Source organism: Artemia sp. Qi Xiang Cuo, chromosome 2, assembly GCF_049724085.1.
Source record: "Artemia sp. Qi Xiang Cuo chromosome 2, ASM4972408v1, whole genome shotgun sequence".
NCBI lineage: Eukaryota > Metazoa > Arthropoda > Branchiopoda > Anostraca > Artemiidae > Artemia > Artemia sp. Qi Xiang Cuo.
Window position 1 is genome coordinate 28,136,869 of NC_142795.1, and position 18,138 is coordinate 28,155,006.

The following is an 18,138-nucleotide window of genomic DNA, read 5'->3' on the forward strand; positions in this document are numbered from 1 at the left end:
TGACAAAAGCAGGGTCGTATCCAGGGTTTTTTCAGGGGGGGGGTTACAAAATTATCTCTTTTTTTGGGAGGGGGGGGGTACAAAAGAACAATAAAAGCTCATGAAAGATTTATTTATATTCATTTTTGCTTCGTTTTTACGAGTCGAACAAATGTTTCGAGGGGGAGGGGGGTGGTTCGAACACTCCAAACCCCCTGGATGCGGGTTACGACGAAAGTATAAAAAAATACTAAAAAGTCGGTGAGTCGAGGAAAACAAGTTAAAGAAAGAGACATTGTTTCGGCTGGAATAATTTTAACAGTCTAGTAGGACGATTTTGACAGGTCAGCGGCACAACCCTTCTGTGTTACCCAAGGAATTACTATGAAGCCTCTAGAAGAGCCCTTACAGACAATAAATCTGGCCATTCTAGAGTGCAATACACATTGGCGCCTTCCCAGTCTTTTTACAGTGATATTTTATCAATATGCTTTTAAAATTCACAACAACGCGTGCAGCCAATTTATAAAAAAAATGAAAATAAAACAAACGAACTTACAGACTGTACCTGTTTATGTTTGTATACTTGAATGTATATTTAGTTCCTATGCTGATAGCGACATGTATTTGTGTGCCATTATCCAAAAGGCGTGCAAGTTCTTCACCCCTCGCTCGAGACATGAAAACGGATACTATTTTATTGCCTAGAAAAAAAAATTTTTGCAAATGATAAACTATATAATCTCTTTTTTTTTCTTTATATATATATATATATTCCTCCCCCACCCTGATCCAATCCAAACTTGACTCTTTACCCCTTCCCATGTACTAAGAGCTTTGTATGAAAATGGTAAAATTTAATAATTTTTACAATAAATGATGCAAGAAAACAAAATAAGTCTGCTAAATTCGAGATAACATTGCTGCATGACGACTTTTGTCCAACTCCAAAAGTTGTTCTGCCACATGAAATAAACTTTCAGGAACGGACCCACACAGTCCAAATCAGACATTGGGCCTTGTGTTAGATCCACGGGAATAGAACTTTCACAATGGATCCACAGTTCAAACTAGATCTTGGCCCCATGACATGGTGCAGCAACTTATAAATTTTGTAGATTCTTTATTGTGGTCTAAAGAGATGTACATTGATATCAATTAGTTTTTTATGTACTATTATAGTGAAGTCAGAGCTCAACTGAAAAGAAGATCAAGGTTTTAAATTTAAAAATTTACCGGTTATAGCTAAACCACCCTTGGATTCTATTTTTAAATTAGTATTGTCAAATGTTGATAGATTAGACTTCTGAGTATTTCAGAAATCCCCCTTCAAGAATAAAGCGATAAAACCAAATTTTTTAAATGTTCCCTGGTTACTCTGAAGTCTTAATGTGACCACTTCAGCATTGACATAGCTGGGTAAAGGCTGGGAGGTCATTAGGATTAATCTATTCAAAAATGGTAAACTATAAATCAAGGGAAAATTCAACAAATAAGCAGCTCTACCTCCTTACGGGGTAGGGGGCTAAAATGACCTCTAGGCTTTTCAGTCTGCTAGGAAAGTGCAGTAAAGAAATGAGGTTTCTTAACATACTTTCATGTAGGTATTCTAACTTTTTTTTAAATTTTTAATCCAATTATAATTGGATGGTATTGTGACCATAGATATTAAATCATCGTTGCAGTAGTAGCTGCAACAATGACGAACCACGGGACATAGTAGCCAAAACCTGAAAAGGAGTTTTAAAATAACTGTCTAGTGACTAATATTTTCAATATTACGCTATTTTGAAAATAGTAATTTTTATTTCGATGCAATTAAATGGTAATTTGTAACTATGAGGATACAATTTCCAGAACTTCAAAAAAGAGCCTGAACTCCCCTCCCCTCAACCCACAGTGAGACCCAATTGAACTAAAAATTATACAGTTTAAATTACCTGTATCAGAATCCCTTAAATTGGGGTTTAGAGACCCCCATCATGAACAATGAGGAAAATTATATTTTGCATGCGTAGGAACATATGTGCCTCCTTCCCCTCATTTTTTCCCAGGGGTGATCTAATTCATAGAATATCGTGATTGGGTTAATTTGAACGAAAACCCAAATATCTGTACAATTTTAATTAACAGAAGAGATCGTACCAAAGCAAAATGCCGCTTCCCGTCATTAGTATCAATTCCGACAAAAATTTCAAGCTATGAGGCAAATTTGCAAAGTCAATCTTTAATCCTAATACTACCTGGATACCTTCAGACTTGTCTACAAAATAATAATCTAAAAGCCGTACATTTAAAAAACTTAGAATATTCTGTTTTTTCTACTGCAAAACATGCTAAAGCCCCTTATTTTTCAAATCTAGAGAAATCAAATATTAATTTGTGCATCCAGCAAAGAACGAAGTCCTTCAAAATGCGATAAATACAAGGAAATATTATGACTCGGTTTATTTCAGTTAGTTTTACAGGTAGGTTGCACAGGCTACGAAGTAATAATCTTTATTCGCGTAACCTTTACTTCCATCAGAATAACTGCTTTTCTAATTGATTTATAGTATTTATTTATTTATAATTGATTTATATATCATGTTATTTTTTAGTTGACGGTACCTTATTTTTTTCCCTTAATGAGGTTTGGGAATCGATTTCGATTTTCTGACACCAATGGATTTTCTGTTCTTATAAAATTAAATTAATATCACTTGTAGGACTTTTTTCTTGTAGAAAGGACAGATTCTAACTAGTAAAATCCGTTGCACTCATATTCGAACATTTCGGCTGGCGATGACTCTGCTCAGGAACTTCTTCATTTCAAAAGTAAAGTCATATTCGTTTTTTTTTTTTTTCAGCAAGCCAATGTAGAAGCCATAGGTGCCAAGTTTGGGCTGAGGAGGTTCTTCCAAATCTTTTTAGCAAGCTGGTAAAAAACCAACCCTGAAAATTATGGCATGAAGCACGACGGAATTTCGCGTTGTGACATAATTTTGCCATTTCTTCAATTCTATCGAAATCTCGATATCGATCAGTGAAAATTGCCACCTACCTTTAACAAGTGACGCCCCTTTCTGAATAATAGGAAAAAGGTAATAGGTGAAATATAACTTTTCTCTGAAGATATGACTCAGAAATATTACAAAATCAGTTTCGGAATATATTTGCAGAATGAATCATCAGCAAGCAAGACCGCATCCAGGATTTTTTTGGGGGAGGGGGGGGGTACAAAAAAACTTTTAAAAACGCATCAAAAGTTTGTTTATATTCCATTCTTGTTACGTTTTTACGAGTCGGACACACATTTCGGGGGGAGGGGGTCAAACACCCTACACCCCCCCTGGGCATGGTCTTGTCAGCAAGCCTTCTTCTATAAGAATATAAAAAAATCGATCGTTGAGAATTTCTTTCCCCGAAGATAAAAATATACAAGTAATTCCCAAAACAGTCAAGACATTCAAATAAAAATGTAGATTCAACTCATTCATTGACTAGGTTTCGTCTTATAGTAATTAGGATTCAACGATAAAAAATTCAACGATAAATTCGGATTCAACGATTAACTAGGATTCAACGATTCAGTGACAAAAAATTCAACGATAAATTAACCGATTATTCAGCGATAAAAAAGGATAAAGATCCTCCAAAGCTATTGCTGACGCATAGGGCGTCGAATAGACGTGTCAATTGCTGGATCATTGTACTGGTACACAGGCGCGCACCCACGGAGGGGGGTGGGGACTAAAGGCGCTCTATCCCCCCTCAAGAAAAAATTACATTCGGTTTTTAAATCTTATTCAATCTGCTCGGTTTTATCATTCATTTCTTAGTCCCTACTGAAAAGGTGCATTCACAGAGCTAAATTTAAAGTAATGCCTTAAAATACCGTTTTTTAGGGAATTCCTAGAGATTTCCGTTGGTTGGCCCAGGGACCCCAGTCAGCCCCCCCCCATAATTATTTTCTGAGTGCGCCACTGCCGGGGCAAGTAGCAAGCTTGTCGCTCAGGGATTCAATGAACAAACAAATGTTCATTATAAAAGCCCTTAAAACAAAACCCCAGACTACTTTCTTGCATCCCGTAAGATACATGAAAAAATATGCAGCAGTATTTTAAATTAAAATATACTGTACTGAGGACTCTTGATTGAAGGGAATAAAATAAAGATCAATTTGGGTGTTTTTGAAAAGCATCTTTATGACCCTAGTTGAGTGGCCGGATAAATTGTTGTTCATGACCTTCAGTTGATTCAATTGTATTCTCCTTGTATTGTATTATACAGGTCTTTAAATACGGATGTCAAGATCACTTGAAGAATATGACACTATATTTCTTATAAGACATTTTTTGCCTTACTCAACGTTGAGACGATTACAGCGCAAAAGCAAATTAATGCGACGAAACTATTCATTGAGAGTGAAATTAAAATATGCTTAGTCGTAACTGATTAAAAGTTAGGACAATAAACGAAGGCAAAGAGAAAATGTATTAAGAGGAATATTATTTAGGCCTCACTGAGGGTAGCCTTGGATCGTACATATTGTTCATAATACTTGTTGTTCTTTTAAGACTAACATCTGTTATTTTTTTGTCGATTAAAATGAATCGTCTTGTTTAAAGGGTTGGGAATAATGAAATAGAATGAACAAAAACAAAACTGTCCCAGCTTCGCTCACTCTGAAATTGAAGAAAACGACGCTGTCCCAACTCAAAAGCAAACTTCTTAGGGAGCATTTAGCGCCAAACTCGAGCAAAACTTAAAATTATCCTTTCGAATCTTGAGATACAAATTTTTGTATTTCTACTAGGTTTCTAAGAAATAATTCTGGAAAATCAAATCTAAAAATCCCACTCCGGATTTTCTATTCGAAATCGAAATCTTCGATTTCGATTCAATTTTCTCAGATTTAGTTGGCATTTAGGGCTTGGGCTCTAAGTAGAATGAAACGAGTATAGCTGCGGTCTGACTCATGAGTGGGAGGAAGGACGAGTATTTCCAGAATTGTCACTTGCACATCTACAAGGAAGGGTTGTCATACCTCAACTAAACATGGTAGGAATAAAAGCTTGAGTGCTCTAGGAGTGCCTTTGTGCTGCTCGGACGCAATTTGACCTCTTCTGGGGATTTGGGGGGCCGTGGGGTCTAAGTTCTTATCATTCAGGCACCAGCCAGAAAAGAAAGCCGAATCTACACCAAACCTAGTAGGGAATAAGAGCTACTCTAGTTATACTCTTGGCGGATCAAAATCCAAATCGATCTCTAGATGGGACGGAAAGGAAGAGAGGTCAATAAATTCTTGTCATCAGAAAACATAGCGCATAGGCTTATCAGAATTTCAATCAAATATTGCGGATAAAAAAGAAAGGTCTGTCTTTTTTTACAGGAACAAATGGCAGGTCTGTCGCCGAGCGTGAGAACTGGGAAGTGATAGCTCGTGTCTTATGGATGACTGTGCATTTTATGGATCCGGACCCGATATGATCTTAAATGTAACCTGATATGAGACCCGAAATGGACCCGATATGAGCGTAAATGTAACCCGAAATGGACCCGATATGAGCGTAAATGTAACCCGATATGAGACCCGAAATGGACCCGATATGAGCGTAAATGTAACCCGATATGAGACCCGAAATGGACCCGATATGAGCGTAAATGTAACCCGATATGAGACCCGAAATGGACCCGATATGAGCGTAAATGTAACCCGATATGAGACCCGAAATGGACCCGATATGAGCGTAAATGTAACTTCCCAGACTTAACATAACGTAAGCAACAAAATTTAATCGTTAGTGTCAACCTGAGAATTCTTTATAGCTCTTAACTCCAAATAAGTCGACAATTCATTATAATTTACTTCAGAACGGCAATGATTTAGAACGTTGTGTTTGGAGGAAGGGGGCAAGCTATTTTTTCTCCGGTCCTCGAAAAAGAGTATATACTACATGTTTCTTTCTAATGCCTGTCATGTGACGGGCAACCCCCGAACAGACAACAAAACTATAGAGCAATCCTTGGCAATATTAATCGAATGCTCATGATAACTTGCGTTCAACTGACCCATTAGAATATAATAATAACACAAAATTAGTGGTAGCAAAACATTTGATTCGCCGCCAGTCTTTCAAGGCATTCGTCTTCTCGATCATAGTAAATCGAAACGAAATATAAGGTCAGAAATGCGGTAGTATTTTTGTTTCAGCTTTAAAGATCACTCTGCCAATATTGTTAAAAACTCATTTTCTAATACAACTTAGTTTTTAAGGGCAAAAGTACCCTTAACAGGGACATACGCAGAGGGAAGCATCGGAGCGCAAGCCCCCACCAAAATCTTAAAATTTTCCGAATTTCTTATTCAAATCATCAAAATAATGTTTTTTTTATTACCACTGCCCCCTCCCCTCCAAAAACAAATCATGTGTACGTCCCTTGCCCTCAGCGTTCATTCTACCATTTAGTAAAATAATAAACTCAGGTCAAAGGTAAAGAAAGCGATTATTAGTTGCTGATTTAAGTCAATTATAGTCAGGATTACTAAGTTAATATTATTCTGAAGGTATTCATTATGTTAATCATTATCACAATTAGACATGGGTCCTTTTCGCTTTCTCAGTCTCTCGAGTGTCATTTCGCGGGATGATATTTTACTGAAAAATTGGTCAGATTGAATGTACAGAATTCCAAGAAAGCTACTGGAAAGGATACGGAGAATATTGGCAAACCAATTCTCTACATACTACTACTTGTTTGCAGCAAAACTGCACGTTTTCCACCAGGGGCGTAGCTCCAGCATTTTTATTGAGCGGGGGCAAGAGGGGTCCATATCCGGATAGTCAAGGGGCATGGGCTATATAATTTTTTTATCCAAATTCTCCCCCCCCTCCCAACGAAGTCACTGTTTTCTCCCTCACCTAGCATCTGAAACTCAGATGTTGCGTGGAAATAAGTTGTAAGCTTCCCATACGCACGGCATCCGCTACATACATTTTAGAATCGAATTGAGGCTGGGATTGAAATCTTTGATAAAATCCTCGACAGCCTCCTGGGCCAGGTGGCTGTTGAGGATCTGACTTAGGTACCAGGAGTCCTGGCACCTGTATCAAATCCCAGAGCACACCCACCACCCCCTTTCCATTTTGGAATTCCGTCAAAAATTGCCAGACTCATCGCTGGGCAAGGACAGCCTCCAGATATTTTAGTGATATATATATATATATATATATATATATATATATATATATATATATATATATATATATATATATATATATATATATATATATATATATATATATATATATATATATATATATATATATATATATATATATATATATATATATATATATATACATTTAATTCTAGTAACTTTTCGTTTTTGGTTTTGGAGAGGAGATAAAAAACTTCGTCCCTAGACAAGACCGTCTCCATGGACTTTATCGCACAATTAAATGCCAAATTATGAAGATTTTTTATTTTGGTGTTCGTTTGTGGATACCTTGAGACATGTATGAAACGCAGGAAATAAAATTTGAAGAATAAGATTTGGGGGAATGAAACTAGGAGAACTGGGACTATTCAGATGCCTTCATTTTGTGAAAGCCCTCTTAGAATTGTTATGTCTTGCCAAGCACTCACGTTCAGTAAGTACGCGTGGGGGGGGGGGCTTCTGAGTGGCTATTAACCCCCAAGAAATCCCGATGTTTTAGGACTATTCCTATAATTTTTTGTATTCCTCGCGCCGATTGCTTTTTTTTTAATTTTACCCCCTTTCTAAAAAAAGACCCGTACACCGCTCACGAGTCACCAGTGCATTATAGTTCTAGGACATTTTATCAGTTTAACATTTGGAATTTGCTTTACTAGCCTATTTTTTTCATCCTTGGAATTTATTCTATATTTTTAAAATAAGATTATTTGGAAAAATAACTTTTTGAGAGGGGCTCCAGTTTTCATTGAAAATGTTTTTGGTACCTATGCACTATCTGTAACACACGCGAAAAGTGAAGTTTGGTTAATGCAAATGAAATAAAAAATAGGATGAAAATATAATAGTTTAGAAACAAATTTCGGCTATATAGTTGCACATTAGGGGGGGGGGTGAACCATAACATATATTAAATACGTAAACTAACCTAACCCAACCTAGGTACCTTTTTTCTCCCTAAACCCCAAAAAACAATAGTTTAAATAAACGCAATGACAAACCACGGTTTCCAATCCAATTGTCTATTGAAAGAAACCCGTTAGACTAATTTCTCAAGCATCTTCCCTATATAATATGGCACGTGTGTTACAGATAGTACATAAGTACCATTTTTTTGTATTTTTAAAAAGATTAAAAATATTTTGCCCCCCCCCCCCCTCCTCCACTTAAATTTTCTTGGCTTGACACCACCATCTTAGAGGAAGGCGAGTGAGTGTGGGTCCAAAAAAAACAGTGTTTAGCACAACATTAAACTTTAAGACACGGCTAGTCTTTGGCGGTACCACACACTACTCTACTAGTGTTACTGTGGATCCTCTGAAGAGGTGCCAAATAAAAAATGGCAAACTCGATGAAGGATTTTCGCTTGATTTTATTCCGCAGTTTCATTAAATGTTTTAAGGTGATTAAATTCGCGTTGTCAAGTTTTTATGCACTTCGAGCTCTGTGTTAGTTTTAGTTTTTTGACTGACCTATTATGTTTATTATATATTTCTTAGTTTCTATTCGTCTTGATTTTAATCTTTCTGACGACTTCCTTGTCAAGATCTATGCACATTTTGCAACACATTTTTTCCAACATTCGTTTTTTGTTTACAAGAAATGCAAATTTGGCCATGAGCCAGTTTTAAAACAAAGCTTTATCTTACTAACTTAAATATAAACTTAACCTTTTAATATATAAATATAAACCTTTTTCATTTCTGAAAAAGACGGAGATTAGAGGTTTTGTGTCTTCTAATTGCATAATAAGCGTCACACTTCGTCAAACTCATCTTTCATAATGGCTAACATTAGATTAACCACAAAGAAGGCATAGCTGTGAATAACATTTCAGCCATCTGCTACTTTTTATCACCACTGCCAAAGTCAAGGCTATATTTTTGAGGATGCTCAAAACAAATAACATCGTGATTATGGACATAGCCGGATTGTATTCTGAGGTGACAAAAGCCCAAATTACGACTGAGATGGGGGGGGATTGGTGCTAAAATCATTCTTTCTAGACCTTATTCCAGAAAAAAAAATCCATTTTCGACACATTCTATATAACCAAAACAATGAACATTTTGATTTGATAAAATTGATGAATGCCGCTTTTATATTGTACTAGCTGAAATCACTAGAGTCAATCCAGCGCCAATATTCCATCCAACTCCCTCTCAAGAAAAATGGGGAAATTATTTGTAAAAAATCCATCTTTGAATAAATGGCATACTTTCGAATAACTGTTCCCAAAGAGGTGTTTCAAACAAACTTTAGAAACAGTTAGACAGTGAGAAAAAATTCTCTACTGATTTTTATCCATTGCTCAGAGCCATCTCTGTTTCAGAGGAGGTACAGGAGATTGACCACGATTGGGACAAGGAATGTTTCAGAATCTCTGACTTAAAGACAACCAAACTATATTCCCTACACTATATACCATAATGGGTCCCCTTTATTAAACTAAACCGTAAAATTTCAAATATTTTTCTCTTATTTAAATTCTTGAACAAAATTGTTACAGCAGAAACCTTAACACCTTATTTTCTCTCTTCTTTAAAATTGCAAAAATAGAGAGGATTCTAAATTACGTTACTTAGCGTTAGCAGCAGGCCGGTGGCCCGTAAAACCAGTAGTTTCTTGAAATTCTCAGCGGATCTCACACTAAAAATAACAAAAATTTGAAACCAGAAAAATTGTGATCGTTCCATCAATTTTAGGAGGATATAAATCTTAGTCAGTCATTCTTTTTTTCTTTTTTTTGTATGTTCTATTTAACCGAGTCTGACAGCGTTGAAAAGTAACGATGTTCGCGAAAGTCTCCTGTCTCTCGTTAAGGAAAGTTTTGCATCAAATTCCAAGAGCGTAAGCTATTTTCGAGGGGTCGATCTCTCTCAAAAATCATGTACAACAGGTGGCACGTTCCAAGCGTGGCGGAGCTGTGCCAAGCGTGGTTGCAAAATGAACACCAGGTACGGGAGGTCAGCACACTCTCAGCTTTTTCAGTGTCGAAAACCTATCTAACCTTATATACCTACATCCTTTGTTTTATGCACGATGACATATTATAGATAGAGCCTATAAATAATTCCAAAAATATATATAAATACAAATATGTAGAGATAACGTACTTATATATATATATATATATATATATATATATATGTATATATATATGTATCGATTCCATGATATATATACATGGACGATTCCATGATATATATATATATATATATATATATATATATATATATATATATATATATATATATATATATATATATATATATATATATATATATATATATATATATATATAATATATACGTGAATGGCTCACGTGAGCTATTCTCATAGGGAGGAGGTTCATAAATATTTTTATGAATGGTCTGAAGCTTTAAAAGGTGCATTTTTGGGATCTAGCATGTCAAGACCAGAGCCGTTCATGTGGGGGGGGGCCGTGGAGGGGGGCGCCGCGGCTAGAGGTTGCCCACTTCGATTAAATTTTTCACTTTGGTTCGGCTTTTTCGCTCATATTTGAGTCGGGAGGGGGACATTGTGATTAATTTATCTCCGGGCCAGGGCCGTATCCAGGATTTTTGTTCAGGGGGGTTTTTACTAATTTTTTACTTTTTTTGGGGGGGTTACTAATTTTTGACTCAGTTTTTGACTAATTTTACTGATTTTTACCTAGGTTTTACTAATTTTCGACTTATTTTCGAGTCGGTCAAAAATTTCGGGCGGGGGGGGGCGTCAAAACGGGTAACCCCCCCCCCCCTGGATACAGCCTTGCTCCGGGCACCACCTAGTTAAGAGACACCTCTGATCAAGACCCCAAAGAAAGTGAGGATATTTTTCTTTAATGACAAGATTGAATGACTAGTTAGAAGACCAAGAGATTCGACACTGGGGGGCTGGCATAAGTGCTTCCACAAGTATATTTTTTTACGGAAATATTAATGACAGTTTTGACGAAGAATATTATTTCAAGTTAAATTTACCAAATAAATATGCTAGAATTTGGATTCAGGGGCCAGCTAATTGTCTACGACTTGCAACAAATTAAAGGATCTAAATTTTTCAAATAGACTACGAATTTACCCACTATGGGGTATTTGGGGGGATGGATTGGGCCATTTTCTTTTTAACTGCAATAATTCGGCAAATCTAAGGGGAGACTTGTTTAATGGTAGAAATGATGAGCTGTTACTGGGGATTCTTAAAATAGCATCTCCTATATATATATATATATATATATATATATATATATATATATATATATATATATATATATATATATATATATATATATATGCCGCTGAATTCAAAAGTCAGTCAAATGAAATAGCAGACAGTATCATTTATTCTGATTGAGGTACTAAAAGTCCTGTTTAAGATAACCCATAATCACTGATAAGAACGTGACAAGCGTCAGATAATCGTCCGGATGAAGCTGATTAAAAGTCAATGCAATCAAGCTGAATAAAGGTAAATGGCCTTTTATTCCTTTTCTTATTACGGAATAAAAAGGTGGTAATTCAACAGTCAATAGAGCAATGTAACACAGATTTCAATCGCGATACGAAATAAAGTGATAGGATCAGAATGATGTCACTTAAATACTGATAATTAAGAAAAATGGGTCTGTAGCGAGGTGTTTTTCTCTTTTAACCCTTTCCAGCAAATAGGTTATTGATTCCTATTGACAATCTAAATAAGCATTCTAAAATGGGGAGATCAGTCACGTAAGTGATTGGGAATCAGTGCCTGATCCCTTCCCCAAAATTCAATTTTTTTTTTTACAAATTCCTGGTCACTTCTTATTCGAGTTATAAAATAAACGGCAATTGTATGATATAGCCCCTACCATTAAAGTTGTTCATTCATTGACGCATTATAGAACCGGTTTTTTTCGTTAGGTTTTTTTCAGCTTAGCGTGAGACAAGACAAAAAAAAAGTAATAGAATACATGGAAAATACATGATTTGGGCTCAGGCACGTACGCATGAATTTTTTTCGGGGGGGAGGGGGCAATTTGTATTGGGGGGGGGGGGCAAATCCTTCAAACCCATTATTCTGTGAGAAAAATCAGAAAATTATGGGGAAATGAAAATATTGTGAGATTTCAGGGAGGGGGCCCGAAGGCCCCCCCCCCTGCGTACGTCCCTGTTTGGGCTATATTTCTGCACATTAGGAAGAGGGTGTGGGTAAAGTATTTGAACAGTGTGAAGTTAGAAAACAATTCTTATCACATAATATGCAGAATAATTGTACCTAACACATTAGGCATCCAGACCCGCTATACTTTACCCACCCCCCTAACGTGCAAATATATAGCCCAAAATTCTATTTAAATCACTATATTTGTATATTACTTTGGTATGTTTCACTAGGATCGAGTGTCAGTGAAACATATAAGAAGAACATTAGGAAGGTCGTCTATCATACACGTACCAAATAAATTTATTTTTATTATTTCACTAGTGGTGTCAATGGGGGCGCATGCGCCCCTAGATTTTGAAAATACCCTTTTAGGGAGTATTTATGTTGAAAATATCTTTCCGGTATTTTCATTGGAAAACATTGAAAAAAATACCCCCTCTCCCGTCTAGATTTGGGGAATATTTTGCCCCCTCTAAATTCTCTTGAATTGACTCCACTGTACGGCCTCCTAAAAATTCCTTCGTTTGTGACTAGGATCCGTGTACTCAAGTACTAACGGCTTTTTCCGTCCTAATCGTTCCCAGTTACAAAATTGAAATTTCGCCCAGATTTGAAACTTTTTTCTCTTTTACTGGCTAGTAGGGTTCTCCAAACTTTTCTTTTTTGTGAACTTTTCACTTTCAATAAATTCCCGTTCACCACTAAACGAACAAAAAAACTTACAGACAAGGGTTTCTATTGGGCTATCTTCTGTGGTGAGTGACAAGTGAGATATGATTTTTTGTCATCTTTGTATACACAATAAAAAAAAGTAAGGAGTAACATTAAAACTTAAAATGAACAGAAATTGTTCCATTCATAAATAAGACCACCCCTTCCTCGCCCCTCACTTTTTATAGAAAACAAGAAATCCCCCCCCCCCCAAAAAAAAGAAAAATCCGCGTGCTTCACAATAACAAATCTGAAAATTGTGCAAATTTCGTAACTAAGAGCCTTTTCCCCAGGGACTATAGGGGGTCACCGATATTTCCAAGGGTATAGTTGTTGGATCTTTTCAAATATGCTGAATCAAATGGCATTCTCACAATTTTTTATAGGATGCAATTGGGGGAAAAGGGGCGTTGGAGGGGGCTAGTGACCCCAAATATTTTTGGTCACTTAAAAAGGGCACTCAAATTTTTGATTTCCGTACAAATGAGTCCTCTCCCGATCTTCTAGGACCATTGGTTCAATACGATCACCCCAGGAAAAAAAAAACACAAATAAGCACGCATCCATGATCTTTCTTGTTGCAAAAAATACGAATTTCTGTCTTTGTAGATTAAAGCTTGAAACCTGCAAAGTATGGTCCTCTGATGTGGTGAATCCAGAGGTATGACTGTCATTCAGATCCCTTGACTTTTTGGAGGTGTTTTCTTCCTTTTTCGAAAACCAGGTAAATTTTCTCAGGCTCGTAGCTTTTTATGGGTAAAATTAAGCTTAATGAATATTTGAACATTGTAATGACTACTGAGCCTAATTTATATGTTGGGAATCAGAATGAAAAGCCAATTTTTTGGATGTATCTATTGTTACAAAAATTCCGTTTTTTAGAGTTTCGGTTACTATTGTGCCGAGTCGCTTCCTACTCACAGTTCGTTACTACGAACCATTTGATTGTAGTTAAATCCTTAGGGTAAACTATAATTAGGGCAAAAGAAAACCATAATACCCAAAGTGTAGTATCATTAAATTTTCCATCCAATACTCTATCAAAATATAATATTCCCAATCTCGAAGAGTCTCTCCCGGCCCCCCCCCCCTAATGGGGCCAGACATAGCCCTGGGCTATTTACAGAACAATTAATATAAACGTTCTGTGTATTATAATGTCCAAATTTTGTTATTATAGTGTTTTCTCATGAAGTAGTGTAGGCCTATATAGCCTATTACTACAATGGGCCCTATTTGGGGGTAGTAAAATTTTTATTTAGGGAGTAACATTTGGAAAGTGTTGAACAGGGAATTGAACGGCAACTAATCTTTTGTTACGATAATCTTTCTTTTACAGAAGGAATCTTTCTATAGGACTACCATCTGTGTTTGTGCTGTTATATTTCAGCCATTGTCCCCCCCCCCCCTAGATTTTAGGGTATTTTTCTTCTGCAACCATTTTGTTTCATACTAGAAGCAAGCAGTAATTAACATCATGAGGCCTGATTTAGTAGTTACCAAAGGGGAATGGTAACGGTACTCTTCTTTGGAGGCGGAGAATTGCAGTTCAAACCGCCGTGTGGTAACGATATGACAGTGAAGAAGTTCAATCTTATTACTAGATTGTAAAATTCCATTAAAAAAAAAGAATGATAATATGACAATTTTATATCCAGGTATACACGTAGCCTATATTAACTCTTTGAAGCAGACCAGACATGTGCGTGAGGACCTGACCTTGGGTTCCGGCTCCCTCCTGATATCTCTTGACTTTTACGATTTGATCAACAGCTTCGAACTTCGTTTTAATTCGTATGTTTTTGCAGTTTCAAAATTTTTATCCCCTTCACCCGAAATTTGGACTTTCTCCAAAATGAGCACCTCGGTACTTGTACGATATAGGCCCGACCAGTCAAGTTGTTCATCCATTGACGCATTGTAGAACCAGTTTATTTCGTTAGTACATTTCAGCTTAGCGTGAGACAAGACAAAGAGAAGTGACAAAATAGATGGGGAATATATAATTTGGGCTGTATATTTGCACATTGGGGGTTGAGGGGGGGGGGGGTAAAGTATTTGGACAGTGTGAAGTTGGAAAACAATTGTTAATATTTTAATATGCAGAATAATTATACCCAATACATTAGGCATGCAGACCCGCTATACTTTACCCCCCCCCCTCTATTGTGCAAATATATAGCCCAAATTTGTTTTAAGTATAACATTCTTATCATACTGAGGTATATTTCATGAGGATTGAGCGTCAGAGAAACATGTTCTACTTAGATGAAGAAAATTAGGTCGGGGCCATATCATACAAGTACCAGCACCTCTGCAAGTGGCTACATTCTGCTCCTTGGGGATAACCTTACAATTTCCAATAAAATGATAATAGATGTATACAATCAAAAATTTTGATTCAGGCTTTTGATACAAAATGCAACTTTCTTCCGTACAATTCCCTATTTTTAACGTACTTATTTAGTGGCTACTCACCCCAGAGGGAAAATGCTAAACAAGTAAAAGTGAGACCATTAGATTCCTTATTTTACGCTATTTCCAAATATCTTGGTCACTTTTCTGACAGTGTACCTCAGCCCCACCCCCGACGGTCCCATATATAGACTCTAGGAATATATAAAACTAAAGAAACACTAAAACTATGAAATTGTTAATTTGTAATACGCAACATGTTCCTTCGTATCAGATTATAGTGTTTCCCTCCGATGATATCCGCTTTAAAAATGATTTCAAACACTTTGTATTTACAGTTGTTTTGTTCTCACTCAGGCAAAACTCCTCTCACAGGGGTATAAAACCCTCCTCCCTTATCTAGGAACGTTAGGGCAAGCACGTCAGTCGATGAAACCCCAAACACTTCCATAAAAGTACACATATTTTAAGCTTAGTCCTTTCAGAAAATTAAGTAAAACTCCAGTACAACACAGAAATTACACAGAAAAATAAATCTATCATTTGATTCCCCATTCACCGCTCTCTCCAAATAATATAATCACTACCTCACCCCAGTTTCGTTCTAGCCCCCCTTCTCTAATCCCTAGATACAGCCCAAGGACATAAGGAATGTGCACAGAATTTTTCTTGCGGGGCCCAAGAAGACAAAACAGTTATAATCTGAATCAGAAGAGCCCAGATATTGAGAAAAATATAGGAGTTCAGGGAGCAGGGCCCCTGAGCCCACCTCTTACTGCATAATCGCCTGCCCTTGACGATATACAAAGTTTTCCTCTGTTTTAGAAGGTATTTTATGTTGTCTTCATTTCACACCAATCAGTTGGTTCATGCTGCCAATTTAAAAAAAAAAATGTATACAGCCTAGTGGTTTGTCAAAGCATTAAGGGGAGGGGGGCGGGAAAGACATTGTGACGGTAGTGATTACTATACTTAGAAAGAACAATAAACGGAAAACAGAATGTTATTGCTCTTTTTGGTTAGAGCATTATATGGGCCTCTCTAAAAAGTCACCCAATAATTACATCGAATTATTACGAAAAACTTTGATACAAGCTATTTATTCATTATTTAACTTCTTTTTAGTAAAATTCGCGATTCTTTCAGTCTATAAATGTCCCTCCAATGGCATTCCTAATGCTTCCAAATTTTACCAAAAGAACTGTCTTTTCAGAAACTCCCGAGCATAGCCCATGCTTCAACGGACGGCTGAACCCCATCCAAGCTTCGTTCTGGAGGGGTCTTGTCCCCCCGCTCTCTACGTCTATGTATCCTTCCTCTACCTCTAAATTTGGCTGCGAGCAACAATGTATGAATGCAAAATACATAGCGAAATCACCCTCATGCTTTAGTTCAAAGACCGTAACCTAAATCAATCAGAACAAATACTTACGGAATCTTGTTTTCAGGGTCATTTTTTGAAGACCGTCATCCCGATTGTTGTACACAATAACTGCTGAAGCGTTACTTGCAAAGGCCGCCTCAATTTTTTCATCAAAATAACATTTGCCTCTCCGCACCAAGGCAACCCAGTTTATATTTTCTGGATGATTTTTAAATCGTTTTTCACATCCATAGTCAGTACCATTATTTACAATATGAAATAATTTTCCCCTGACAATACCAATTTTTCCAGTACCAAATTTAGCCAGCTCACCACGCTCTGTTATTGTTACCATATTCTTGTCATCCCAATAAGTTATATTCATATTTGCCATAATATAGTCATCACTATTTGACGTCCAATCAATAGTTGGGACTTGATTATCCATGCAGTCGATCCAAAAAACACAATGAACTAATAGGCAGAAAAAATACGATTTCATGTTTCATAAAAAAAAACACACAAACCGAGATTATGCTACTAACAGCCGAGCTGGAGTGTAGCATGAACTCTTATAACCTCATCTTAAGAACCACTTTGTCAAAGCACTGATTCCTAGATATACAACATGACATTCTCGGAGATGCGCTAACGAATGTATTTAACTTGCGTTCAGCACAAAAACTATCTGAGTCTGAAAAATTACGTAAAGCGGGTACGGGTATATGGCCTTAGCATAAGGTTTTTGTTAAGATTTTTAGCATGTATGGTTCGCATATCAGCATATGGTACCTTTTACCATTATTCACGATCAGTCCCAAGATAGTATTGTCATTGACCGATCTTTTTGGAAAAAAGGAAGTTGCTGACGTAGTGGTACCTTCTCAGAATAAGGCTTAGGGGGGTCGAAAAATGAAAGTGAGAAAACTTTCGAAACAACTTCTCTGGGATGGAAAAGTCCTCTCTTCAAAATGGAGACAACTAGTTTATCACGGAACACTGATTTAATAAAAAAGAGACAATTTTCACAATCGGCTTTTTTCTTTCAGACTTTATATCTATCATTTGCGGACCTTTCATAGTACTGAGTAAGGCCTCCATAAAATACCATTAATTGTAGAATGTTTTTCTAAATTACCCGTATTTTCCATATAATTAACTTCTTCTCCAATCTTTACAAATCAGCCCTCCCCCACAACAACAAAAACTGCAAATACTACTTACCTGGGGTGAAATGCACTAAGATCAGTCAAAAACCTCTCCCCTTAAAAATGCTATGCATAACAATATTTTCATTTAAGAATTTGATTTCCCTGAAAAC

The 18,138-nt window shown here is 36.6% G+C and overlaps 1 protein-coding gene across 2 annotated transcripts in view; it reads right to left on the reverse strand.

The window, feature by feature from the left end:
* gol (ring finger protein goliath) overlaps nt 1–17,471 on the reverse strand; it is an 88,175-nt gene extending 70,704 nt beyond the window's left edge. Inside the window, exons 1-2 of one of the 2 annotated variants that reach the window (XM_089100142.1) lie at nt 16,887–17,471; nt 548–683 (exon numbers count right to left, since the gene is read on the reverse strand). In XM_089100142.1, coding sequence (XP_088956268.1) covers nt 548–683; nt 16,887–17,319 — 569 coding nt within the window. In that variant the 5' untranslated portion in view covers nt 17,320–17,471. Of the gene's footprint in view, nt 1–538; nt 684–16,886 lie in introns of both variants that reach the window. The other variant, XM_089100134.1, reaches the window with a different exon arrangement.
* Nucleotides 17,472–18,138: the final 667 nt, after the last annotated feature.